Source organism: Fusarium odoratissimum, assembly GCF_000260195.1.
Source record: "Fusarium odoratissimum NRRL 54006 unplaced genomic scaffold supercont1.10, whole genome shotgun sequence".
NCBI lineage: Eukaryota > Fungi > Ascomycota > Sordariomycetes > Hypocreales > Nectriaceae > Fusarium > Fusarium odoratissimum.
Window position 1 is genome coordinate 946,732 of NW_022158696.1, and position 26,080 is coordinate 972,811.

At 49.6% G+C, this 26,080-nt stretch overlaps 9 protein-coding genes across 12 annotated transcripts; 6 read left to right on the forward strand and 3 right to left on the reverse strand.

Annotated features, from left to right (window-relative positions):
• The first annotated feature begins 1,817 nt into the window (after positions 1 to 1,817).
• FOIG_07229 (chitin synthase) lies at positions 1,818 to 5,469 on the forward strand. Of its 3 annotated transcripts, none has more exons than XM_031206688.1 (3): positions 1,818 to 2,371; positions 2,433 to 4,934; positions 4,987 to 5,469. In XM_031206688.1, exons 1-3 carry the CDS (start codon positions 2,303 to 2,305, stop codon positions 5,122 to 5,124), a joined length of 2,709 nt encoding a protein of 902 aa, XP_031063807.1. In that variant the 5' UTR covers positions 1,818 to 2,302; the 3' UTR covers positions 5,125 to 5,469. The 3 variants fall into 3 exon arrangements, with proteins under 3 accessions (XP_031063807.1, XP_031063808.1, XP_031063806.1); XM_031206689.1 differs by having other exon boundaries at positions 2,436 to 4,934; XM_031206687.1 differs by having other exon boundaries at positions 1,887 to 2,371; positions 2,433 to 5,434.
• Positions 5,470 to 5,519: 50 nt separating this feature from the next.
• Positions 5,520 to 6,978, forward strand: FOIG_07230 (NEDD8-conjugating enzyme UBC12). Its single transcript, XM_031206690.1, has 4 exons — positions 5,520 to 5,841; positions 5,894 to 5,987; positions 6,063 to 6,352; positions 6,444 to 6,978. Exons 1-4 carry the CDS (start codon positions 5,821 to 5,823, stop codon positions 6,594 to 6,596), a joined length of 558 nt encoding a protein of 185 aa, XP_031063809.1. The 5' UTR covers positions 5,520 to 5,820; the 3' UTR covers positions 6,597 to 6,978.
• Positions 6,979 to 7,831: 853 nt separating this feature from the next.
• Positions 7,832 to 9,758, forward strand: FOIG_07231 (ketol-acid reductoisomerase, mitochondrial). The gene is made up of 3 exons (XM_031206691.1): positions 7,832 to 8,315; positions 8,383 to 8,693; positions 8,755 to 9,758. The coding sequence occupies exons 1-3, from the start codon at positions 8,105 to 8,107 to the stop codon at positions 9,448 to 9,450; spliced, it is 1,218 nt and encodes a 405-aa protein (XP_031063810.1). The 5' UTR covers positions 7,832 to 8,104; the 3' UTR covers positions 9,451 to 9,758.
• Positions 9,759 to 9,783: 25 nt separating this feature from the next.
• On the forward strand, positions 9,784 to 11,340 carry FOIG_07232 (threonine dehydratase). The gene is made up of 2 exons (XM_031206692.1): positions 9,784 to 10,305; positions 10,358 to 11,340. The coding sequence occupies exons 1-2, from the start codon at positions 9,966 to 9,968 to the stop codon at positions 11,221 to 11,223; spliced, it is 1,206 nt and encodes a 401-aa protein (XP_031063811.1). The 5' UTR covers positions 9,784 to 9,965; the 3' UTR covers positions 11,224 to 11,340.
• On the reverse strand, positions 9,803 to 13,519 carry FOIG_07233 (uncharacterized protein). Of its 2 annotated transcripts, XM_031206693.1 has the most exons (3): positions 12,764 to 13,519; positions 11,678 to 12,717; positions 9,803 to 11,626 (listed from the first exon to the last, which is right to left on the reverse strand). In XM_031206693.1, the coding sequence occupies exons 1-3, from the start codon at positions 13,155 to 13,157 to the stop codon at positions 11,369 to 11,371; spliced, it is 1,692 nt and encodes a 563-aa protein (XP_031063812.1). In that variant the 5' UTR covers positions 13,158 to 13,519; the 3' UTR covers positions 9,803 to 11,368. The 2 variants fall into 2 exon arrangements, with proteins under 2 accessions (XP_031063812.1, XP_031063813.1); XM_031206694.1 differs by having other exon boundaries at positions 11,678 to 13,519.
• Positions 13,520 to 14,049: 530 nt separating this feature from the next.
• FOIG_07234 (glutamate-5-semialdehyde dehydrogenase) lies at positions 14,050 to 16,205 on the forward strand. The gene is made up of 3 exons (XM_031206695.1): positions 14,050 to 14,606; positions 14,659 to 14,820; positions 14,882 to 16,205. The coding sequence occupies exons 1-3, from the start codon at positions 14,306 to 14,308 to the stop codon at positions 15,754 to 15,756; spliced, it is 1,338 nt and encodes a 445-aa protein (XP_031063814.1). The 5' UTR covers positions 14,050 to 14,305; the 3' UTR covers positions 15,757 to 16,205.
• Positions 14,886 to 18,153, reverse strand: FOIG_07235 (replication factor A1). Its single transcript, XM_031206696.1, has 4 exons — positions 17,998 to 18,153; positions 17,694 to 17,945; positions 16,211 to 17,647; positions 14,886 to 16,156 (listed from the first exon to the last, which is right to left on the reverse strand). The coding sequence occupies exons 1-4, from the start codon at positions 18,033 to 18,035 to the stop codon at positions 16,057 to 16,059; spliced, it is 1,827 nt and encodes a 608-aa protein (XP_031063815.1). The 5' UTR covers positions 18,036 to 18,153; the 3' UTR covers positions 14,886 to 16,056.
• Positions 18,154 to 18,863: 710 nt separating this feature from the next.
• Positions 18,864 to 20,579, forward strand: FOIG_07236 (uncharacterized protein). The gene is made up of 4 exons (XM_031206697.1): positions 18,864 to 19,182; positions 19,232 to 19,281; positions 19,333 to 20,002; positions 20,058 to 20,579. Exons 1-4 carry the CDS (start codon positions 19,035 to 19,037, stop codon positions 20,150 to 20,152), a joined length of 963 nt encoding a protein of 320 aa, XP_031063816.1. The 5' UTR covers positions 18,864 to 19,034; the 3' UTR covers positions 20,153 to 20,579.
• Positions 20,182 to 21,658, reverse strand: FOIG_07237 (NADPH2:quinone reductase). The gene is made up of 2 exons (XM_031206698.1): positions 21,462 to 21,658; positions 20,182 to 21,408 (listed from the first exon to the last, which is right to left on the reverse strand). The coding sequence occupies exons 1-2, from the start codon at positions 21,484 to 21,486 to the stop codon at positions 20,426 to 20,428; spliced, it is 1,008 nt and encodes a 335-aa protein (XP_031063817.1). The 5' UTR covers positions 21,487 to 21,658; the 3' UTR covers positions 20,182 to 20,425.
• Between the last annotated feature and the right edge of the window lie 4,422 nt (positions 21,659 to 26,080).

A 26,080-nucleotide genomic window follows, 5' to 3' on the forward strand; every position in this document is an offset into this window, starting at 1 on the left:
ACTGCCAGCTGACGTGAGGACGAAGGATTCCGAACCTTTGCATTAGACGTTGGCTCGGCTGAGAACAACTGAGCTTTAAAGCCCGCTACTTGGTGGCCTTGTCTGTAAATTCACCACAGCAAGATGCACTCAGAATGGCGGGCCACAAAATCTCACCTTTAACTCGTCCGAGATTGGATCGAATTCAGAACGGAGAGGAACAGGTAACGGACAAGACCGCAAACTATGTACGTACCCTGCCTGCGCCGCAGCATCATCAATGTCTCTAACCAACCAGGCTGAGCAAGTCCAGCCAGTTGTCGGCTCGTTCCAGCTAATTTCAAGTCGCTAAGACAGGACCGGCTATTTTTAGAACATGTGCTTTGTTGTGGCAGATTCTTTGTCGTGTTTCGGACAAAAGACTAACCCAGTCGAGCGTTTTAGCCAAGTAACCTCAAAACAAGGGAGGAATCCTCAGATTGGCCGCAGAGCAACCATCTGAATGTCACCAATCGTGATCTTGCCAGAGATAGGGGATAGAGAGGGGAAGTAACACAAACACATGCTTCTTTTTGAGTAATGAAGCCCGTTTTGTTTGTTCTGCGTTGGCGGTCAGCAACCAAGCACCGAAGCAGCAATTCGGGACATGGTTAAATCTGACTGCTGACGGGTTCTGGCGAACTAGCTGCCATGGCCCAGAAGTCGTGCAGGTGAGCAGGCTTGCAGTAGCTCAGCGGCTGATGTCAAAGGGAAAGGATCGTAAGCCAACAGGGCTGGGTGCGGGTACTCCCAAACGAAAGGTGATGGCTGACTGGCCTGCAAGTTCCTGAGGGAGCCAGACTGCAAAGCCCGTGCCTTTGGGGGGAAATTAGGGACCATTGCCCGTACCAGACAACGATGCGCAGGGCATGTGGCGGGAGAAAGGGGATGACGATCTTCCGGCAAGTCGGCGGTTGAAAGAAAAGGGGAGTCAAATGGTATTTAACTTGGCTTCTGGAACTTTACGTTCGTCCCCCGCAGAAGCTGCTAAACTACACGCTGAAACAGCAGAGTACTGTGCAACACAGTTAGTACTGAGCAAACGCTAAGCGCCAGGCCTCAGCAGCAATGCAGATGCAAACCCGACAATTCTCAGCTTTAGGCATCGGGCATCTCCTGTCAGTGGCATGCCCCATGGTCTTTGGATGGACAACAATGCAAAGTGCCAGGGTCCCGTAGTTATCTCCATAATCTGTGGCACTCTAGTTCCTCATTTCAAGGAACTTGGTTCCAGTAAACTGTAAGACGGGGTGGGAAAAAAAAGAGGCCGATTGAACGGTGAGCAGACCAACGTTGATATTGCGGTGGCTGAAGTCTTCGTTATGAAAGTTGAATGAAGAACCAGCCGTCTTCTCCGCCCTGAAATATTGGCTGGCTTTGGGATCAATGCTGACGAGATGATCTAGCGGTACTGTACGTACGTTGGTAGCCAGTTACACGTCTATTCGTACAGTGTAGATTGTAGATCTCTCGATAGTTTACAGCCGCAAGCCTCTTGGGTCTGTTCTGCCCTTGGGAAATGCTTCAACGTGCAGAAAGCCAGTAGAGTTTGACGGCATGCCCGTCTCAACGCTCAGCCAGGTTAAAGGATATCTGCGCGTTAGTCGTCAACGGCTGTGAATCGCCATCAGGGAACTCACCAGCCCAAAATGCACTGCAGTCAGATTCTCGTTTCTTAGAGGGCGGGTATCTGATTCTTGACAGGGATGGCAGCTGGAGATGGGATGGATCCTCGCCCCCCCCAAGTACCAAGTTATGGCGGAGTGGAGTGGCTCAGCAGGCTTAGCGCGAGATGAGTCCCCTATTCTTACCTCTCTTTCTAAGCTGTGAGCCCAGTCGTGGAGCAAAACGAGATTCGTTCCCAGGGCCTTTCATCAAAACATTTTCTCAGAGGAGAGGAGAAAAATAAACCCTGTCACTAGCCTTCTTCTTTGCCTTCATTATCCCTCTTCCCTCCTATCCTCGACTTCATCCTCCTTATCCTTTCCCCCCCGCTCCAACTATCACCATTCTTTTGAGGCTGGCGCCTCAAGTTTCCTACTGTATCTGTTCACTGTTGCTGGGGCCAAGGTACTAGAGCTGCTAAGCTGCCACTGCTATTCAATAGGTGGCTGCCCGTGACCACCATTCGCATTTCCTTCCTCCTGTTTCAGCTCCTATCTCGACTAGAGAAAAACTCACAACACCATCTTCACTTCGCATCGCTCTCGCGCATCATTTATCCGAAGCTCATTGACTAGAATCCTAACAGTGCTGAGCGCCTACGGGAGCATAACTATTCACCATGGCGTACAATGGCCGTGATCAGGAGTATGGAGGACATGCTTTGCAGGACCTTCCTGCTGGCGGAAGCGTGAGTGCACATTCTTTGTCCATAGGTTAATGCTGAACGACAAGGACTAATTCTTCTCCAGCAGTACCATCTCCCCCCTCAAGAGAACGACGAGGAGCAGGGCCGCGGCCTCTTGAACTCGGGTTACGACCAAGATCGACTTGGCGCCCGCACTCCCCCCGACCGCCCCGTCTCTGCTTACAGTCTCACTGAGTCCTATGCCCCTGGAGCCTCGTCAACCATGCCTGGCCAGGGACCTACTGGATATGGTGATGGAGGCAGCTTTGGTCAGTTTGGTAACCTTGACGCCGCTGCCCCTTTCCCTCGCCCCGACTCTGCCTTCGATCCCGAAGACAGCTGGGTCGAGCGACAGCAGCAGCCTCAGATGGGCGGTGGTCTTGGCCGCTCGAAAACCCGAAAGATCAAGCTGGTTCAGGGTTCAGTTCTGAGCATTGATTACCCTGTGCCCAGTGCGATCAAGAATGCTGTCCAGCCTCAGTATCGCGACGCTGAGAGTGGTACCGAAGAGTTCCATAAGATGCGATATACCGCTGCCACCTGTGATCCCAACGACTTCACACTCAAGAACGGTTACGATTTGCGACCTCGCATGTACAACCGACACACTGAGTTGCTGATCGCCATTACATACTATAACGAAGACAAGGTTCTTCTCGCACGAACACTGCATCACACCATGCAGAACATCCGCGACATCGTCAACCTGAAGAAGTCGACCTTCTGGAACAAGGGCGGCCCAGCTTGGCAGAAGATCGTTGTATGCTTGGTTTTCGATGGTATCGACAAGGCTGACAAGAACACCCTGGATGTCCTTGCCACTGTCGGCGTGTACCAGGACGGTGTTATCAAGAAGGATGTCGACGGCAAGGAGACTGTTGCTCACATCTTCGAATACACCAGCCAGCTTTCCGTCACGCCCAACCAGCAGCTTATTCGACCCACAAACGAAGGCTCACAGAACTTGCCGCCAGTTCAGATGATCTTCTGTTTGAAGCAGAAGAACACCAAGAAGATTAACTCGCATCGATGGTTGTTCAACGCCTTCGGCCGTATCTTGAATCCTGAGGTGTGTATCCTGCTCGATGCGGGTACCAAGCCCAGTCCCCGATCTCTCCTTGCTCTTTGGGAGGGATTTTACAACGATAAGGACCTGGGAGGTGCTTGTGGTGAAATTCACGCTATGTTGGGTAAAGGCGGTAAGAAACTGTTCAACCCCCTCGTTGCCGTCCAGAACTTCGAGTACAAGATTTCGAACATTCTGGACAAGCCTCTCGAGTCTTCTTTTGGTTATGTCTCTGTCTTGCCTGGTGCTTTCTCGGCCTACCGATTTCGAGCCATCATGGGCCGTCCGCTGGAACAGTATTTCCATGGTGATCATACCTTGTCTAAGATGCTTGGTAAGAAGGGTATCGATGGTATGAACATTTTCAAGAAGAACATGTTCTTGGCCGAGGATCGTATTCTTTGTTTTGAGCTGGTCGCCAAGGCTGGCCAGAAGTGGCACTTGTCCTATATCAAGGCTGCCAAGGGTGAAACAGATGTGCCCGAGGGTGCAGCTGAATTCATTAGTCAACGTCGACGATGGCTCAACGGTTCATTCGCTGCCACGCTATACTCACTGATGCATTTCGGACGAATGTACAAGTCGGGTCATAACATCATCCGCATGTTTTTCCTCCACATTCAACTCATTTACACCACTCTCAACACTCTCTTCGCATGGTTCTCTCTTGGTTCTTATTGGCTTACAACATCCGTTATCATGGATCTTGTGGGTACTCCCAAGGCTACGTCCGGTCAACACGCCTGGCCATTCGGCGACACGGGTACACCTGTCGTCAATGCCCTGCTTCAGTACCTCTACTTAGCCTTCGTCATGCTCCAGTTCATTCTGGCTCTTGGTAACAGGCCCAAGGGCTCCAAGTTCACATACATCGCTTCCTTCATGGTCTTCAGTCTCATTCAGGGTTACATCCTGGTTCTCTCAGCCTACCTGGTTGTTCGTGCTTTTGACACGCCCATTGGAGACCAGATCTCGTTCGCCTCGACCGACGCTTTCCTTGACAGTTTCTTTGGTGGTTCAAGCGCTGGAGGTGTTATTTTAGTCGCTCTTATCACCATCTATGGACTCAATTTTGTTGCCTCGTTCATGTACCTCGATCCCTGGCACATGTTCCACTCTTTCCCCTACTATCTACTTCTCATGTCGACTTACATCAACATTCTCATGGTTTATGCCTTCAACAACTGGCACGATGTCTCCTGGGGTACCAAGGGCTCAGACAAGGCTGAGGCACTTCCCTCTGCCCACGTCACCAAGGGTGAGAAGAACGAGGTTGTTGTCGAGGAAGTTGAGAAGGAGCAGGAGGATATCGACAGTCAATTCGAGCAGACTGTCCGCCGAGCTCTTGCTCCCTTCAAGGAGGAGGAAGAGGTTGAGAAGGCCGATGTTGAGGATGGTTACAAGTCTTTCCGAACAGGACTCGTCGTCAGCTGGTTGTTCGGAAACATTCTCCTTATTGTCTGCATTACCAGCGACAAGTTTGATAACCTCGGATGGGGTGTAAGTTTTCCTGAGGCTATGCGATATGTGGTCTATACTAACAATTTGATAGGAACCTGCCACAGAACGCAAGGCGCATTACTTCCAGTTCCTTCTGTACGCTACTGCCGTGCTCTCGCTCGTTCGTTTTGCCGGTTTCTTGTGGTTCCTGGGCAGGACTGGTATCATGTGCTGTTTTTCGAGACGATAAGCTTCGTGCGTACCTACGCTCGTTGTATTCGACACTCACACTTTTCTGGAGAGGCCAGGTACGGGAAAGTACTGGCACTTGTCATAGTAGACAAACTGGATTTTTGTACCGGATACCTTTGTTATGTAACGTACGCTGGGTTTTGACTATTTGAGTTAATGGAGGGACATCCACAAAAGAGGACATTGGAAGTGAAGGTATTCAGACCAGACCTGAGCACGAGCAAATGCATCTCTATTTAGTCTTTTTCAGATTGGCATCTGCCCCTGGGGGTTTATGACGCATTTGAATGATATGATTTTTTTTGATAGTTAATATTGCCTTGCTGCCTGTGTTTTCTTCCCATTGGCTACCTTATCGGGTGCTCACTCATACGACCGATGATACGTCAATCCGGTGGTATCGCCTAAACTTCGGTGGGGTTCAGGGATTAGGCTTGTGGCTGCCTTACGCCGTGTTATCTTATCAAGCATCATCACCTTTTCCACTTAGCACGACTTGATCCTTCTCGCAACTGAGTTCAGCGTATTCACAACCAATCTCTCGGAATCTTGCAGTGCTACTTGTCCTACACTATCCTACAACCTCACCTTTGTATCGTGCCTGGGCTCTCGCACTCCATTTTCTGTCATCTCATCAAGGGTCTTTCCACAGCGCATAGCGACACAGCCCAAACCTGGGCCCCCCACATCCACGATGTTGAAGATATGGTCGATGGTGAGTTATCTACCAGCCGCCACCAGCCAGTTAGACACTGACAGTGGTATAGAAAAAGGAGCAGAAGGAGGCAGAGAACGCAGAGGGCCAGGCGACGGGTGGCAAGAAGAAGAAGGTGACTGCAGCTCAGCTGCGCGTGCAAAAAGGTATGCTTCATCCTGTCCAGACCTTGACGTGTAGCGGTGTGTTTAGGATGAAGAGGTTGACGCATGCTGCAACAGATCTTTCAGAACTTTCCCTCGGATCGACGATGAAAACAGAGTTCCCCGACCCCGATGACATCCTTAACTTCGTACTCACGATCGACCCTGATGAGGGTATGTACCGAGGCAGCCGCTTTACCTTCGATTTCACCATAAACCAGAACTTTCCCCACGAGCCTCCCAAAGTCCGATGCCGAGAAAAGATCTACCATCCCAATATCGATCTTGAGGGCAAGGTCTGCCTGAACATTCTACGAGAGGATTGGAAGCCAGTGCTGAACTTGAATGCTGTGATTGTTGGCCTGCAGGTATGGAGTCTGGAAAGAAAAGCGTCTTGAGTTGCTCAGACGTGAAATACGAAGTAAAATGATTGTGGATTGGTGACTAATATGCTTGCAGTTCCTGTTCCTCGAACCCAACGCATCGGACCCGCTCAACAAGGAGGCAGCTGAGGATCTGCGAAACAACCGAGAGGGATTCAAGCGCAACGTGAGGACTGCTATGGGTGGCGGAGTAGTCAAGGGCAGGACATACGACAGGGTCCTGAAATAGATTTGGAATAAGACAAATAACAGGAGTCGCAGAGATGGAAAATCCGAAGGGATGGGCCGTTAAGATTTTGGGACGATACAACGACTTAATGGGTGTTTGAGACAGACAAGCATTTGATAACAAAGAGCATCGCGTGGCGTCTGATAAATCCATGATCTTGATTAGGCAATCCTTCAGCTCCCAAACTTTCCATGATTCTTGATAGTGACGGGTTTTGGTTGAGAGGAGAGCCAATGGCGAGAGGTGGAGTAGAGTCGACCGGAGCTGAGCTTGCGATGCATGCTCGCGAACATGATGATCCCAAGCTCACTTCAACCACCTAATCTGTATTGCCTTTTTGAGTCAGAGGGAATCTTAGTAGAGGGTTTCCCGTAGCCCAGTGGTACTCTATTGGCTGGTGACATCTTGCTGCCCTGGCTGCCGACGCAAGATCAACGGCTCAAGATGAATACGGCGTGGCTTGCCTGGTTTGCTTCGTGGTCCCGCCTACGCACGTGGAGTACAGACTATAACGTGGAGTCCAGAAATGTGAATTGAGCCTCATCTAGGTGCTAAGAGTCCGCAACCCGGAGTAAGTGGAGTTTCAAGGAGTCAACATTGAGCCAGATCTAGACTATCTTGTCTGACATATCGGCCGGAGGAAGTGATAGAGTCTCCGATATGTAGCTTAAGGACCCCGAGCGCGGTGCAGCTGCCGTTGCCGCTCGTAGATATGGAGTCGCGATGCTGAGTTCGGCAGGGCCTTATTGGACAAGACGCCTGAATCGGCCGTGATGCTGTTCGTCGGACGATATGCGGCTTATGAGCTCGGGGGAACTAGCAGAACTCCGAAGCAAGAGGGCCCATATCTTTTGAGGGTTACCCCGTCAAAGCATTAGCTCCAAGTTGGGATAGCTTGAGATGGTGTGGGCGAGAAGTGTTCAATTTTGCCACGCAATTGATGTCAATTAGGGCCATGATTTTGAGAAGATCTTCGAAGAATTGGACAGTAAGAGGAGCAGCGAGTTTTTATTTTTATTTTAATTAGTATTATCACTGCCTATTCTTGTGTCTTGGGCCGCCTTCTTCTGGCGGTCAGATCTATATGCAACGGCATCTAAAAACGCACACAGAGAGCTTTGGTGGTTGGGCAATATTAAGTCACCGCTAATTGGCCGAAACTTAACGTGACTCAAGGTGAGAAATCCTTACCCAAGTATGTACCAGAGTTCTCCAGGTCTAATGTTCATGGTACACATTTCCCCTCACTCCGATACGCTCTCAGTCAAGTCGCCTCTACCCACATAGCCCCAGACCCATCCCCGCTGCTCAGCGTAGGGCCCCCCACCTCACAGTACGAGCCGAAATCGGTCCCCCCTCCAAGCGATGTCCCTTGGAGAGAAAATTAGTGATAGCTTAAACCTACTTAACCTTTACTCTCGCCATTGCCTTTCCCTCTTTTCCTTCCTCCTCATCCTCTCTCAGACACTCTCCCCTCAGTTCCCAAACTGTCCCCTCACATCCTCACAATGGCTTCTCGCAACTTCACAAAGGCCCTCCGTGGCCCTGCCCGCCAACTGGCTTCTGCTCCCCGTGTTCAGCAGCGAACTTTCGTTGCTGCTGCTCGCTCCGCTGTTCGTGTTGGTGCTGTTGCCCGACCTGTTGCCGCTGGCCCCGTCCAGCAGCAGGTTCGTGGTGTCAAGACCATTGACTTTGCTGGCCACAAGGAGGACGTCTATGGTGAGTTACATCTCCAATTGCGGTTGCTGGATCAATTGGACAGCCAACACTGACTAGTATTTCACAGAGCGTGCCGACTGGCCCCAAGAGAAGCTTCTTGAGTACTTCAAGAACGACACCCTGGCCCTCATTGGCTACGGCTCTCAGGGCCACGGTCAGGGTCTTAACCTCCGTGACAACGGCCTCAACGTCATCGTTGGTGTCCGAAAGAACGGAAAGTCCTGGAAGGATGCTGAGCAGGATGGCTGGGTTGCCGGCAAGAACCTGTTCGACGTTGACGAGGCCATCTCTCGTGGTACCATCGTCATGAACCTTCTCTCCGATGCTGCCCAGTCTGAGACTTGGCCCGCCATCAAGCCCCAGCTCGTTGAGGGCAAGGTAAGCAGAATTCCCCACCCATTGTCAGTCCGGGCATAGCTCTAACATATGAATCTTGCAGACCCTCTACTTCTCCCACGGTTTCTCCCCCGTCTTCAAGGACCTCACCAAGGTTGAGGTTCCCTCCAACATCGACGTCATCCTCTGCGCTCCCAAGGGCTCTGGCCGAACCGTCCGATCTCTCTTCCGTGAGGGCCGTGGTATCAACTCCTCTTTCGCCGTCTACCAGGATGTCACTGGCAAGGCCGAGGAGAAGGCTATCGCCCTTGGTGTCGCCATCGGCTCTGGCTACCTCTACAAGACCACCTTCGAGAAGGAGGTCTACTCCGATCTCTACGGTGAGCGTGGCTGCCTCATGGGTGGTATCCACGGTATGTTCCTCGCTCAGTACGAGGTCCTCCGCGAGCGCGGCCACAGCCCCAGCGAGGCCTTCAACGAGACTGTTGAGGAGGCTACCCAGTCTCTCTACCCTCTTATCGGTGCCAACGGCATGGACTGGATGTACGAGGCTTGCTCCACCACTGCCCGTCGTGGTGCCATCGACTGGAGCCCCCGCTTCAAGGATGCTCTGAAGCCCGTCTTCAACTCCCTCTACGACGCCGTCAAGGATGGTTCCGAGACCAAGCGATCTCTCGAGTACAACAGCCAGCCTGACTACCGTGAGAAGTACGAGGCAGAGATGAAGGAGATCCGTGATCTCGAGATCTGGCGCGCCGGCAAGGCCGTCCGATCTCTCCGACCCGAGAACCAGAAGTAAGCGGTTATTAATGTTGAATGATAATTTGTGAGCGGGAGATGGACATGGGATGGGATGCCTAGGAAACGGCTTTTATGAACCACATGAACTTTCTGTCTGTACTTTTAAAAAATTTCCTGGGCTCTGGAGGGGGATCTGAAATTGGTCCAAAAGTTGATATCAGGCTTGAAGCCAAAACGAATACCATTTTTATTTTACGTTAGACGAACAAATCCTATCGGTTCAATTCGCTGGTGATATTTAGTTCGTTGACATTCGAATGTGATCCATTGGGCCTTTGTTGCCTTCCCACGCCCTAAATATGACAAGCAGCATCTAGTGACAGCTTGGCGACGAGATTGTAACGTTATCCATTTGCTAAAACAGGCAGTTGGGAGTAGCCGACAACCGGAGCATGACTAGAGAGTTGGTGATACTTAAGAACCTCGACTGCGCAGCATAGGGCCACAGTTCGTCCATCTCGTAGACTTATACCTTGAACCCAACCATTCTAACCTAGCATTACCACAATCAACATGGCTGATCTATCAACAACTCCCCCATTGACTCGTGAGTCAGTCATCGAAGCTCACAAGCTCATCAGCCCATATGTCCACTTTACGCCCGTCCTGACCAACCAGACTATCACGAAACTAGCTTCAACCCCTCGCACAGCGGAGGAGCTCGAAGGGACTCGTTATGCTGGTAGAACGCCGGCCCGGCCGGTGCTAAGACTCTGGTTCAAATGCGAGAATTTGCAACGCATTGGCGCTTTTAAAGCGAGAGGTGCTTTTCATGCCATCGAGAGGCTGAAGAAAGAGCCGGGATGGTTAGAGGGAGGGGGCAAGGAGAAAGGAGTCGTGACACACAGTTCCGGTAACAGGGTCACATACGTGCTATATCCGACGATGATGGCTAATTGTTACAGGAAATCATGCTCAAGCACTAGCCCTTGCGGCTCGAGAGAGTGGCATCAAAGCCCACATTGTCATGCCTGAGATTTCCAACCCCAAGAAGATCGCTGGAACAAGAGGCTACGGTGCTCGCGTTATCTTTAGTGGAAGCACATCCACTGAACGTGAAGCAATGGCCGCAAAAGTCATCGCCGAGACAGGAGCTCGACTTGTGCCGCCCTATGACCACCCGGATATTCTCCTTGGACAAGGCACCATCGGCCTAGAATTCCAACAGCAAGTTTCCGAATTGATGACTGCTGATGCCGTCGTTGACGGGCAGAGGAGACTTTTCCGGGCACCGGTTACAGGACGGGACAACGAGGCGCCGAGGACCAAGAAGGAGAAACCTGGCTTGGACGCTATCATGACCCCTTGCGGTGGCGGTGGTATGCTCTCAGGTGTTGCTCTGAGCTGTGAAGGCACTGGAATTCGAGTGTTTGGCTCGGAGCCATCGTTTGAGGGTGCTGATGATGCAAAGCGTGGATTCGAGTCGGGCACACGAATCACAACAGTCAAGACTCTTACAGTTGCCGATGGACTACGCACTCCCGTGGGTGAGCATCCTTGGTCAGTCATATACGGCCGCCGCTTAGTATCGGGCATGTACAGCGTCACTGAGGAGGAGATCCTGGCGGCTATGAAGCTGGTGTTTGAGCGGTTCAAGCTGGTCGTCGAGCCCAGTGCTTGCGTCCCGCTGGCGGTGGCGCTGTTTGATGAGGAATTCAGATCAATGGTAGAGCGAGAAGCTGGCGAAGAGGGTTGGGACCTCGGACTGGTGTTCAGCGGTGGTAATATTGGTCTTGATGCTGTTGGCAAGCTCTTCGAAGATAGCAAGTAAAATTTCATGTTGATGGATAGAGACGCAGTCTGGAATATGAAATGTGATTGTTTTCGTCCTTATTTGCTTGATTGTATATGAAATACATAGTTCCACACGTCGACTTATCGTGACTGCATTATTTTCTACCCCTTGGCCGCGATCTTCACTGGGCCAGTGCTTCATCCATAGTTTTCCTCCACTTCGTGGCGTTCTTCCTCAGCAGGATGATACTAACGTAACTAATAATGAGACAGCATATACAGAGAATTGTAAAAACCCATCCAACGTTAATGGCGTTAATCCATGGAGCAGCAACAATGGCGCCGATACAACTAAGCGTGTTGCGAACAAAGTTATTGATGGCAACGCCTGAGGAACTGCGCTTACGGATCAGCTCTGTGAGCATGGTGGTAGCCACTGACTGGAAGAACCCGTTAGCTAGTGAACCCGAGAGAGGAGGGTATTATCTTACAAAGACAAGCATGGATGAGATTCCAAAGAAGAATAGGGCGAGACATGGTACTACAGGGTGCAAACCGTAACGAAGCACCCAGCCAAACATGAGTAGTGCCAGAGGATAAATGGTCGTCATCACCCAGGCATTCTCTCTCATTCGGTCTTCCGGAAGATATATCAGCTTCCCGTTCTCATCGTAACGACCAGCTTTACGGGCTTCTCTCGCCATGATTTTGTCGATCCAGCGCCCACCAAACAGCGATCCACAGATGTAGCCCAAACCGGAGGGGATGTACATGAGACCAATGGAAAGCTGGCCGAAGTTGTATGGGTCACGGGAAAACTTCTGCTGGATAGCAATATTGACAACGTAGAGAGAACCAAAAGCAATGGCAGCAAGAAGCACGGTGATGAGAACGGGCGGAAACCGTAGGTAGAGGAGAACTCCTAAAGGATCAATGAGGAAATGTCGAGCAGATTTGGCGAAGTTCTTGGTCTTGGCCTTGGCCGAGTCCATAGTGCGCATTCGACTGAGTCCCTGAGTCTCTGCAGTAGGCAACGTAGTCTCAGGCTTACGTTGCAACGTCTCAGGGAGGAAGAAGAGAATCATCAAAAGGACAACGAGACCGTATATAGCGAGGAACCACATAGTCGCTTGCCATCCAATCTCCTGAGTCAACGCACCACCAACGATAGGGGCTATCAGAGGCCCTAACAATGGACCAAGATAGAATAGACTCATAGCTCTGCCACGCTCAAACACCTCAAACAGATCAGCGATTGAGCCTGCACCTGTCGAGTGAGCACTTGCGGAAGCGCCACCGGCGCACATGCGGAAGACGATAAGCATGGTTATATTCTTGCTAATGGCAGAGAGGACGGAGAATATGAGGAAGAGTGTGAAAGAGATGAGATATATAGAACGACGGCCAAACTCTTCAGAGAACGAGGACCACCATAGGGGGAAGATGGCCATGGATATCATATACAGGGCGACTGACAGGTTGGTGACAGTCTCAGAAGTGTTGAACTCTTTCACCAACACGGGAAGTGCAGCTATTCTTGTCAACTCTGGATGCAACCATCATTTTCAAGGACTTACGATAGACAATGGTCGAGCCTAAAGGTGCAGCAGCTGTGGCCAATGCTATGATGCCGGTGAGAAACCATTTCGTCGAGTTCTTGTAATCAGGAGGATACGCAATCTCAGGCACCAATGTCAGTTTTGCAAAAAGACCACGCCTTTTCGACCTCGGAACAACAGAAAGAGCTCTCGATCGTGCAGACGACGCTCTGGACTGAGCACGCTTGGTAGATCGTCGAGTATCTATATGTCCCAGGGGCTCACCGAGCACGACTGGCTCAATGGTATCTTGAACATCATGTTCTGATTTAATGGAACTCGATGCAGCAGTTCCCGGACGTTGGCCGTCTTCTTCTCGCTCAATATCGATCTTTTCATCATCAATCTCTTGCCTTTTCCCTGCAGGTTTCATTGTCACAGCGGCCGGGCCCGAAGATGTGGAGAAGCCTCGGCCGAAAAGTTGCGGTTATCGGGCCGGAAAGGGGACGGAAAGGGGTTTTCAAGATTAACTCTGAGATGGTTTGATATTCAGATATAGAATAGCAGTATATTCAGAACCATTGGAGCACTTGGAAAAAGAAAGAGAGAATATGAGAAAGGATTATAAAGGACCAGGGATAGCGACGTGCGGAAGAGTGATTCCGCCTTGGAGATGAATAATAAGGGAATCGCCCATCCTAGCACTTCAAACAATGCCGACTTTTGCGAGGAGAGACAGAACCACCCTGCTTCCGGTCCTGATTATGACCAATAGTTCTATTATCTCTGGGTACTGTCCGCGGGACCACACCGAAGAGGGGGACGCCGAAGACGGTGCCGACGATAGGTAGCATATGAGGGTCGTGTGGGGTTAACGCGGAGATAACCTGGAACTTGGTGAATTACTGGTGTGGGACTTCATTGTTTACTTTTATACGAGAATCTAATGTGAGGTGGAAATATACGAGATTATTGAATATCGAGCTATGTTTCTGAATTAGACTCAAGATGCAGCACCTGAGTCTTGGAGACCGGCGCAGCTTACAGGCAATTGCAATTTAGCTGTTGTTCATTCAAAATAGACAATGATTGATGAGCACGCCCGTTTCATAAAATATAACAATTCGTGATTCAAAAGACATTTGATGGTAAAGTTTCAGCCCGACAGCCATGCGGGGAACAGTGAGTTACAGTCACTCGGACAGCCAGAAAAGGCCCAGTTGGGATGGAGAATGCATGAAATTATAGAGACTTGGTCTCGGCCGATATCGCAGGGCGTATCCTGGCAAGCAACAATTTACTGCTGCGTACATAGATACAGACATAGGAAATTCCATTGTCACAGCATGAGTAATAGCTAGGATTTGGTTTCCAGATCTAGTAAGCCATAAACCTGATTCAATTATAGGCCCTCAACCTTTTAAATGTAGACCATGTAACGGCTGAGGCTCATAATGGCGGGGTGCATACCAGCGGGGCACAGTTTAAACATAACCTCACCTGAGTCACTTTCACACATTGCGACTACAACCTCAGTCTCAGTCTCAGTCTCAACCTCATCTCTCAAGTTCGCCACTAAAAATGTCTCTCACAAACGCCTCCCCCGAGGCTGCAGCTAGCGCCGCAAAGACAGCATCTTTCACTCTCGCAACCCTCCCTGCCAGCGAGCGCAACAATGCACTTGAAGCCATCCACGCTGCCTTGACGGCCTCAAAAGACGAAATCCTCGCAGCCAACGCCAAGGATCTTGAGCTGGCAAGGAAGGCTGCTGATGAGGGCGGTCTTAGCCAGGCTCTTGTATCGCGATTGGATCTTGGAAAGAAGGGAAAGTGGGAGGATATGCTCAAGGGAATCTTGGATGTGAGGGATCTAAATGACCCAAGTATTTCAACTGTCATAAGACTATAAGACTCATGGAACTAACAATATTTCAGTTGGCCAGATTCAGATGAGAACAAAACTCGATGATGATCTCATCATGGAGCGTGTCTCATGTCCCATTGGCGTCCTCCTTATCATTTTCGAGGCCCGTCCCGAAGTCATCGCCAACATCGCTTCTCTTGCTATCAAGTCTGGAAATGCTGCCATTCTCAAGGGTAATGTCATGGCTCAACCGCAATAGCATAACATTGGCTTATTTGCTCACTATTGTCGCAGGTGGGAAAGAGTCTACAGAGTCCTTCGTGGCCATCTCAAAGGTCATCTCATCAGCTCTTGAGACCACAAAGGTCCCCAACTCAGCCATCCAGCTCGTCACAACCCGCGACGTCATTTCCCAGCTCCTCGCTCAGGACCGCTATATTGATCTTGTCATTCCTCGCGGATCGAATGAACTTGTTCGTTACATCAAGGAGTCCACAAAGATTCCCGTTCTCGGCCACGCTGATGGTCTCTGCCATATCTACTTGACAGCCTCTGCCAATAAGGAAAAGGCTATTACTGCTATTGTGGACTCCAAGACAAGCTATCCTGCTGCCTGCAACGCTGTCGAAACCCTTCTAGTCCAGGAATCGGCTCTGAATACCATCTTCCCTGCTGTTGCTTCCGCTCTTGCGGCCAAGGGGGTTTCCCTCCGAGTCGACGAGCCCAGCAAGGCTGCCATTTCTTCTCTTTCACTGGAAGGTGTTCAAGATGCCACCCCTCAAGACTACGACACTGAGCATCTATCCCTCACCATTGGCGTAAAGACTGTTTCCTCTATTGACGAGGCCATCACCCACATCAACACCCACGGCTCTCACCACACCGACGCTATCATGAGCTCTGATTCTGCCGAGGCCGAACGTTTCATGAACGAGGTTGACTCAGCTGGCGTATACTGGAATGCCGCTACTCGTCTTGCCGACGGCATGCGTTATGGTTTCGGTACCGAAGTTGGTATCAGCACAAACAAAATTCACTCTCGTGGTCCAGTCGGCCTTGATGGACTGACTATTTACAAGTACAAGATCAGAGGCGACTACCAAGCTACTGCTGACTATGGAGACGGAGAAGGCAAGAAGCCCTGGAAGCACGAGAAGTTGTCCCTTTAGACAACTGCTTGCAAAAAGAAAAAAGAAGAAAGAAAATCGACGGCATATCACGGAGGCGTTGGGTAAAGTTTAACAGCTATAAAAAATAGTAGGCTGTTCAAGTCACGGTTTCAACACAATTATAGCGATCCTTTGTGCTACTGCATTTGTCTCATTATTCTATGTTGTGCCAATGTTGACCCAATAACAAAAGTCCGTCTTCATCGGACTTCGCAGAAAGTGTTTCGATTTATCCCCCCGAAGCACATGTTTTAGTCAGCCGGCACTCCAATGACCTCAGGTTAGGAATTCGTAAGCACATCATAGCGAGCTGGTCTCGTACTGCTTGATCAACTCGTCAAGCTTGGTGCCTTCAGACTTGAAGTCTAAGGGCGTGACAGTCATCACTTGGTAGCGTATCCTACAAAAGCGATATTAGTATTTGATTAATAATGAACATGATCATCCTGCTTACCTTTGAGCTTCGCCAAAGTTATCCATCTTCGCCCTGCACCGGAAAGTGAACTTCTTGCAGTTGGCCTCTTCAAACGCGGCCATGAATTTATTGTCATCATTTTCTTTGAGCTCCATCATCTCGTCGGCAGTTCGTCCCACGATCTGTCGACCGGAATCGTCAAAACAGCTCAGCCATTGATGACTGGTGTGATCTGCAACGTTCAAAGAGAGGATGTACCGGTATTCCGGCTTTTCGTGAGAGATAGCGCACTTCTCGCAGTGCCAGGTGCCATCAGGCATTTGTGTAACCTTCTTATTACAGCCCTGAGACAGGCAAGCGGGATAGCAAAAGTTCTCCTGCTTGACAAAGACAATAGTCGCCTTGATAGTGTAGTAAGCCTGGTCATCCATGCCAAGGTTTTCATCCTTGACCTGAGAAATGGTCTTGAGGTCTTCCTTTCTCCCTGTGGCATTGCCCATGGACGCCATGTTTTGGTGGGTGGCGAATGTGTCATTGCGACCAGCAGAGTCGTACCAGCCCTTGAGTCTGTGGGCATCAGGAATATCGGGGTCGACGGTCATTGTGCCAGAAGAGAGGAGACTGAGACTCTTACCACCAAAATCAGACACCTTCGTGCCCTTGAAAGCAACCACTGATTCAGGAGGAGCATCGAAAGAGTTGGCCGACTTGCCCCAAATAGTAACACGGACTGAGAAGCCCGTATCATCCACAAGTGTTAATTCTCGCTTCTGGAATGGTCGGCCATCCTTCTTGGATGTAATATCGCCAACCTCGCCAACCTCCTTCAACACACCAATGACATCGACAGTATTGTCCTTCTCCACACTCTGGAGTTCCTGGATGGAGCAAAAATTGAACCTCACCTGCGGAACATTGGTCTGATCCTCTGCCTTCTCGATGACAGTGTCCCGTTCGAATGTGAGCTCGTAGTCGTTGGGAAGGTTGGAAAACTGTTTCTTGGCCAAGGCAACTCGGCAAGGTGTGGAGATGTAGTAGACAGAGCCTTCTTGCAGGCGGTCGTAGAAAGCGTCACACTGGTCGTTGAAACCAGTGGCCTTGATCTCACCACTCTCATCGAGCAGGTTGACACTGAAAAGTTTTCCCTCCCCAGTGGCCTTGTGCCATGTCTTGATATCTGATTTAGAGGTAACTCGTGCCTTGATTGTCCACTTGTGGGCGAAGGGCGACAGACCCTCGATAGGGTAGATGTTACTGCCAGCGTGCATGGCAGGTCGTGAGGGCATCGACTGTTGTTGCTGCTGTTGAAATTGCTGGGGCTGTGTCTTTGATTCTTCCTTCTTGACGCCGTAAAAATCGCCTCCAGCAATGGCACCCTCTTGGGCAGCTGGCTTGGAGTCGACGGCAAAGGGCTCGCCAATCTTTTCTTGGACGCCAAGAGATTCGATGACTTCGATATCGAGAATGACGAGAATGCTACATAGTATTAGGGGCGTCCAATAAAATCTAGGAAGACACGTACTTCTTGCCCTTCAAGTTGTTGGGTGTGTATTGCTTAATTCGGGCAATGCAACCACGAACCAGCTTGTTGTCGTGAACGACGTGGTTGGCTTGCGTAGCAAGCATGGTCTGGACGTAATGCTGCCCATCGCTCATCACAAGTCGAAATCGGTCTCCCCCTTGAGCCGAAGGGGCCATCTGCTTGACTTGTAGACATTGCAGAACAGGTACCGGGAAGAGCTTGCTGGCTTTATCAGGATCATTGAAGATCACGCTGGGCAAAAGTTAGCGAGCAACGACAGGGAGGTTAGGTGATAAGAACATACTCAAGAGCGCCTCGCGATAGCGCCGAAGCTGCGTCCATGATTTTTGTGCTTTAGGTGTCTTTGGGGTAGGTTGTGTATGCTGTTGAAACAGAGACCTCTTTGTTTTGTTCTAGGTGAGAAGTAAAGTGCATTAACGAGAAGGTGTGTAAGACGCGTTCAGCGCGTTGAGTGAAACGCGCTGTGGCGAGACTCGCGGGGTTGCGGCTTACGTAAAGAGTGGGGACAGCCGCACATATGCCCTCACCTAGTAAAAGACACAGGTAGGGCACCTAGGAGCTTCCTACTGTCCGTAGGTACTCATTTTCAAACATTACCTTACCTTAGTAAGTACTTACCTTGGGTTTCTATTTATAACTCATTTCTTCCGTCCCATCAGCGATAATCTTATTCTGTAGCTGATGAAGATATCTCATGGCAACACATTGTGACCTTTTTGGGACTACTGATACACCACTATAAGGAATGGACACAATGCCAAGTTCCCATCTAATATTGCTTTCTTGTTCGGGCTGTTATAAAACCAATCCTCACCTAGTAACGGAGAGACTGAGAATTAAGCAATCTCTAAATTTGTAGTGTGGCATAAGATCATAAGTCCACACCACCGGCAACAATTGGCCAAGGGCCTGGAGGGCAGAGCATTTGCTTCTCGTTAGCCATGAGATTTCTAACCTTGAGTAGTGGTTTCGTAGTACAATCCCATGTATCCTGATAACAGCATTAGCTCAGTACTTATAAGACTCTTGTGATCTTATCCCTTTTTCTTAAAAGAAGTTTATTCTGGGATATATGCTTTATTCTAGGCATTTATAAACTTCTTGCTAGAGCAAGGCAAGTAAGGTAGGTACCTACTAAGTCAGTTACCCCTCCAACATGACGTTGAGTTCCAGCCTGGACCTTGTACGTCAGGTTGCCCATCCACGTGCAACAGGCAACATCATCTTCTTTCATTGTCTTTCAGCCCACAGAGGAGTCAGTACGGTTCCGCCAACTTACTCACTATCCCAGCCAAAAGAGAGGTAAATAGAATTCGAGAAATGGCCGACGCAGATAATGCTACTCGCGCTCCTGAGAGCGACGCCCAGGAGACCCCTGCGGCCAGCGACAACATACAAGCTCCAGCTCCAACTCCAGCTGCTGAAGCTCCAGTCGTAGGCGAACATTGTGTTTCTGACAGACCAACCCGTGCGGCACCATTTAGAAAAGCATCATCGCAGGTCGCTAACAATTGCAGCTTCGGGCCAGTCCTCCACAGGCGAAATCATCAAGCTCAACGATGTCGATGTACGTGGCCAACAAGCTTCCCAAGCTCTTAGCTGACCCTCCCTTACTTAGGTCTACGTTTCGAAGCCCACCGACTACCCCCATGCGCCTTCGCGACTCCTTCTCCTTCTGACCGGCGGTACGGGAATCAAATCTACCAACAACCAGATCCAGGCCGATAAGTTTGCCTCGGAGGGCTATCTTGTCCTCATGCCCGACCTCTTCGCTGGCGACACAGCTCCTGGGGCCACGGCTATTACAGACGACTCCACATCCATCCTCGAACAGTTCAAGTTGAAGGCCGTAGAAGTTACAAAGTCATTCCTCATTGACATGTGGCTCGCCCGCGTCACAGAAGAGAGGGTCATGCCCATCCTGCACAAAGTCATTGATGCTGCGCGAGAGCAGTACGCGGATACGATCAAACAGGGCGACGGCATCTATGCCGCTGGATACTGTGTTGGTGCACGATTTGTTCTTCTGCTTGCTAAACAAACGAAGACCCCTGAAGGAGATGCAGAAAGCGGCGGTGTCAAGAACGGTCCTTTTATTAAGGCCGGGGCTCTGGCACATGCCGCTTCTGTTATCCCTGATGATTTCAAGGACATTAGTGTTCCTCTCAGCTTGGTTTGTGTCGAAAACGACCCTCTCTTCCCCGACAGCGTTCGGATAGGGGGAGAAGACAGTTTGTCTGACGCCAACGTCGAGCATGAGGTTCAGGTTTATCCAGGAGTTCCGCATGGTAAGATGACCTTAAATTTGAATCTTAGTCATGATTCAACTAATGATTTCTTTAGGATTCGCGGTTGTAGGCGAGTACCAAGATTCATCTATCAAGGATGCTCAAGCCACAGCGTATGACCAGATGCTCAACTGGCTCAAGGCTCATTAACTTTTACCATGATACCTTTTGCTTTCTCACATGTGGCGTGCAGGTCGCTGCATTGATTTCCGTTTGTGTCTTTGTTGATTTGGTTGAATATAAGCAAGTGATAGGAATTCTCATGGCGGGTGGAAGAAGATAGGCTACAAGTTTCCACAGCCAACGTACTAGTGAACCGTTTGATATCCATGCTTTGAGGTTCAAATGGAAAGTCTTTCTGGAAGATGATTTTATGGGCTAGATTTAAATGCCACACAATGTAGTCTGAAATCATTCTCTACCTCAGGATATAGTGCATATAATCTTACCCAGGTTCTTGGCATCTTCCATATGCTTGTGGGCCTCTTGAATCTGTTCCCACGGAAAGACCTCATCCACAAAGATCTTAAGCTTGCCAGACTCGAAGTCTGGTAGATATTGCTCCAGTCGGTCCCGTAGCTCGCCCTGGTAAACCTCGTCGCGGCTCCGAAGAGTACTGCCCTCAATACGAAGTCGCTTGAACAAGATCTGAGAAATATCAGCATTAGGGACCTTGGCGCCGCTCAGCGTTCCCAAAAGCACGATCCGTCCATCACGCGCAGCGACATTCTGGTTCTGCTGGAAGTAGCTTCCACCAACAAAGTCAACGATGTAGTCAACACCCTTGCCGCCGGTAGCCTTCTTGATCTCCTCCGCCCAGTCCTGCGTTTTATAGTTGAATGCAGCTGTTGCGCCGAGCTTCGAAGTGATAAAGTCGAGCTTGTCCTGAGATCCAGCTGTGGCATAAACTTCGGAGGCCCCAGCGATGCGTGACAGTTGGATGCCGGCAACCGACACTCCTGAAGCTCCTGCGTGCCACAAGATGGATTTGCCCTTCGTGAAGCCAAGCACAAGATGCAACGCCTGAGTCGCAGTGATCCAAGCCTCGGGAATACCAGCACACGTGGTAAAGTCGATGGAAGCCGGCTTGTGCAGCAACATGCGAGTACTGACCGCGATGTACTCGGCATACGCACCACCGTAAGCTAGCCCAAACACCTCATCCCCTTCCTTGAAAGTACCATGATCGCCAGGTCCAAAAGACTCGATGATGCCACTGAATTCCACGCCCAATGTCTTAGGCGCTTGAGGTGGCAGCGGGTAAAAGCCTCGACGCTGGATGATATCCATGCGGTTAATACCAAAAGCTTTGATCTTTACAATGGCCTGCCCCTCAGTAGCAGAAGGCTTGGGCGTTTCGGCGTTGATGAAGAGGGCATCACGCTCGCCAGTGCCACCGCGAATATCTGGAAGGATTAGTTGGTGGTCACAGTCTTGAATTGGCATGTTAGCCTCATACCGACTGCCTTGATGTACTCGGGCATGTTTTCTGTATCAGAAATGGTTTTCGATTGTTGAAAGTTGACTTTAATGGAAGAATGTTCAGCTATGAAGTCAGAGGCTCTGTGTCGAAGGCAACGCCCGCATTTCGCATTGCCTGCACCGAGGTAATGACGTACATTACTAATACAACTTTGAAGACGTCAATGGAAGCACCGGAGACGATGTTTGGCTTCCGCCGAACTTTCGGCCGGGAAGGTCTCCATAAGAGGGACCGACCCATTGTAAATATAATACATAAGACATCTATGCGTAACCAGACACATGTGAGAGTGTATGTGTTAACGACGAGAGTGGTAGGTCCGCTGGCAGCAAACTCGATTGGAACTTGAGAGTGTATGAAGGTTGATCCAAAATGTTTGAGTTGAAATGGACTAAAGGATGGTCCGAGGCCGAGCTATGCTGAGGTTATGTTTCAATTCGACCACAGAAACAGTTTGTTGTTGTGCAGGAGTTCTTACAGTAGAATCAGTCAGTCAGTTAGTCAGTTAGTCCATGAGGCTCTACACTACCGAGAAAAGGATTTAATACTCAGCTAAGCTATGCATCCATTCATAAAGTATGAGGATGTCAGTCGAAAATGTTACAGGTTTCAAATAAAAATGTTTCTATATCAATTTAATTACGGATACAGCGAAATGGAAAGCGGCAATGCTTGGGTTGAACAGGAATAGGCCACATGATAAGACCTGTCAGCCCAATTTCTTCTCCAACATTCATACAGCCTGTATGCAGACAAGTCCACGATTCCAACCTCCGAATCGACTAGAGACGGTTTCACGTGATTAAAATACACAGGCTATTAGATAGTAGATTAACGCATTCGTCAATACATAAACAATACCTCATCGTGACAGTCATGCCATCCGGAAACTCGGCAACAGGCAATATCGTTTAGCCGTTAGCCACCACCAGGGCATGAATCCGATCTACAGACCAGCTACCAAACCATGGAGAGACACCTACCTGGCTTTAGGTCCTCTTCCGCACTTCGACTCTGGGCCAAAAGTCACGGCGATGGCAAATTTGCAAGCCTAATTATCGATCGGGTGCAATTAAACTACTGTTAGTTAGAAATCACCACTTGGACGGACCGCGTTTTGGTGCCATTCGACTATGGACTAATGGAGTACTGACTACTGAGTGGACCTAGCAAATGAGGTCTTCCTGGTTGTCTGGGCGAGTAATGTAAAACAAATCAGGCGAATAATACGCGTCAATATCAACAAAACAACAAGGCAGCCTTGGCCTTTTTTTTTAAGTGCTAAATCGATACAGATTGAAATTTTCAACATGCAAAACCGCCAATGTGGTTAAGCCACCGTAGTAAGCGTTACAGTGGGATAAATTCAAACAGTTAGAATGAAGCACCCGACATGGATGATCTGACGACCAAGACAAGTGGTGGAAATGAAATCCGGGTATTCCTTTCCGAATATAATCATGGAGCCAAGCAGATTTGGGTGGCCAGAAACTTTACCACTGACAAGCATCTTAATACGTCTCACTCGATACTGGAAGTGGGCTTGAGAGGCTTGCGGGAGATCCAGCGCCTTGCTTGGAGTGTGAGCGGGAAGAGACATAAAGGGATGGTGAAAGATCTTGGCACACCATTTGGGAAATGGAGACAAAGACTCGGGCATGAGATTGGAGCTTAAGAAAAGAAGCTTGTTCAGAGAGTTTCGGGCCAGCAAACCTACATGCTACATAGCAATAGGCTACATCCGCTGCGTTTGTTGAAGATACAGGAACTGATCGTATGCCAAGCTTTCGATTCCTCCATAGCACGCCTCGGATCGCATCGATCAGAGAACCTGGCCTCGCTAGCTTTGTTAGATTAGAAAGCGGCCAAAAAGCTTGTCGTTGACCATCAGAAAACTACAGTACCCGATAGCCCCTGGACACTGATTCTCATTTCTGTGGACTTGAGACGTGGGTCGCCAACTAAACTTACCAAAGTGATAGTCGAAACTAAGACAAGACAGAGCTGCCGAACCGAAAGACCCCATCGAGAATCCATCACTCGAAAGAGGTTGATGGGGGAAATACGAGACAAGGGTGGTGCTTTCGATACTCAGTTTGGAACCGATTCGCCTCGCCTTATATCAGGGGGGCTCGCCTCGATTGAAGTCAATGCTGACTGGCTTATAGGCCAGGGGAATGGACAAGCCCTCATCTTCAATCAAAGATAAGGCAGCGAGATGTTGAAGGTGTTCAGGCTGTCTGATAGCTAAACTATGTTTTAGTGGTTCAAAGGGAAATTATGGAGGGTTGCTAACAGACAGAACCGTCGAGCCGCCTTATCATCAGTGCCTTATCCATGGTGATATCTTGCTGACTGACGTTGATTTGCTCACTGGAAAGGGATCAGCAAGTACTACGTAGAGACTGGTAGGTAGGTTGGTAGGGTAGGCTAGATCTGACATGACAAGGGAGCTTGTATAGGTGGGTGTCAAGACCTTGACCGTCAGACGGATCCGACTGTTTTGAAGCACTCAGGGACAACACGGAGCAGCCTGAAGAGGAAAGTCGACAGACTTCGACTCCGTTGCCAACTCAGGATCTAGTCCACCTCTAAGGCATTGAATGGACAGCTAGAACATGGCCGCCTTGTTTCTCAACAACTTCTGTGTGACCATATCAAGAGCCTTGAGTAACTGTGCTGCTTGAACAGGCTATCGGTGTGGCGTTGGCAGCCATGTGTTCGCTGTTGCTTGGGCTCAGTGAGAACTCTGTTTAATGTTCCGGCCCTCTAGCTTAGACCGCCCCCAGGTCTCCTAACCCCTGCTACACATGTGTGCCGGAACCCATTCAAGCCATCGACTACCGCGTGGATAATTGGCCACTGGAGAGTCCAAGACGAGTCGGTGCACGGTGCATTGTGGATACTGTCCAATGGATATCGGAGAGGACATTGCCATGAGCCATCTCCTTGCGGTCTTGTCGGTTAACTCTATGCTATTGGATTCACAGCTTAGGCATGGCATGATCAATGCGACCAATCAGATGATGGCACCAGCTCATTGCTTGCGGCGATTATTGCCAGGATGAATAAGTATGAGCTTCCCGCTACTACATGAACGGGTGATATTCGCTGCAGCCTCAGATGAAAGCACAGTTGAGGCAGATAAAGGATGGTTCGATTTCATTGGAGCGGACTTGTCGAGCCGTGATGCAGGCAGGAGCGAATTCTGCAAAAGTTGAATAAGGGGATTGGCAAGACAGCGGGAAGAGATTTGTTCCTGCATTAGCGTCGGATTATGCCAGGGGAACTGACCAGTGAACGTGCCCATAATAGGAAGGCCAAAGTCTATTGGACATTACCTGGCTAGCCTGGCGAAGAGCAACGGGGTGGCTGCCTCGCACCCACGCGACAGTCCATCCATGCTTCTCATTTGATCTTCATTTTTCTAGAGTCAAATCATTAGATCTTCGGAAACAGCAAAACCTTCGATAGGCACATACGCTTGAGACTTGTCGATCGATCATTCTGATTACAATTGGAAACCTCCTTGACTACCTCGCAATATCTGCAATTCAATTATCGTACTCCATACTCTCTTGTGGAACATGCTTCTATTTCAAACCTGGCAAGAATTAACATGTCTAGCTCCCAAGAAGAAAAGTCATCGTGACCCCGGAGTTCTGATCATATCACTGGGGATATTCGACGTGGAACGTCGGTCCGCTTCGGCTCATCCGATGATAATTATAGACGCAAATCTCTTGCCTCAGTAGGCTCAGTTCGATATCAACATGTGGCAATACTACCCAGTATCTTCTTCCTCGCAATACTACCCGGTATTATTTGTCTATTTCTGGTGTGATATGGGGGAGTAATTTCGGGTTGAAGATTGGAAGTCGAGCATGCATGTCCGTAGGCGCTGCCGATGTCCGCCGACTTCCAGGTCCCTTTCACCCCTCTAATGTTTGGTTAGACTGACTGGTTCCTTTTTTAGCTGTCTCGGTGATAATACCTGTCAGAGCGCAAGACATCCATTTCCATTTGCCGGGGTTCCCACACCAGAGCACGAGGCAAAGTGGAAGGGCCTCCTCCCCCCACACACACGTTCTCAGGGCCCGTTCTCAGCAAAGCACCCCTTTCTTGTTCTTGGCTGGCAATCTGAAGAACGATTTCACACAGTAGCAACAGTCGACACTGCCTAAACGAGACTCATAATATCTCTTTGTGTTCAAGGGGCTATCGGATTAGGCAATACATTAATACCAAGAGGTATGATAAAGAACTCTCTCACAAGGGCTTTGTCTCTTTGATACAAATATATGGTCTAGAAATAGATTCAGAAGAGATAGCTACTGGTTTCAAGGTTGATATAAATGAATGGCTAATTTTTATCTTTTAGGTTGTTTTCCTCGGCAGGAAGTTGCCCAGACGCCAGCGTCCAGTAAGATAAGAACAACTCATGAACTTGTGGTCGTACAAATCCTTGAGAGTGCAACAACTACACTTGCAATCCTGGTAGGATTTGCCCCTATGGTTCAATAACATGGCGACTGGTAGAAAAATTAAGGCTTCCTTGCCGAGCTCATTACATATGGTAGTGTGCCACCGGAACT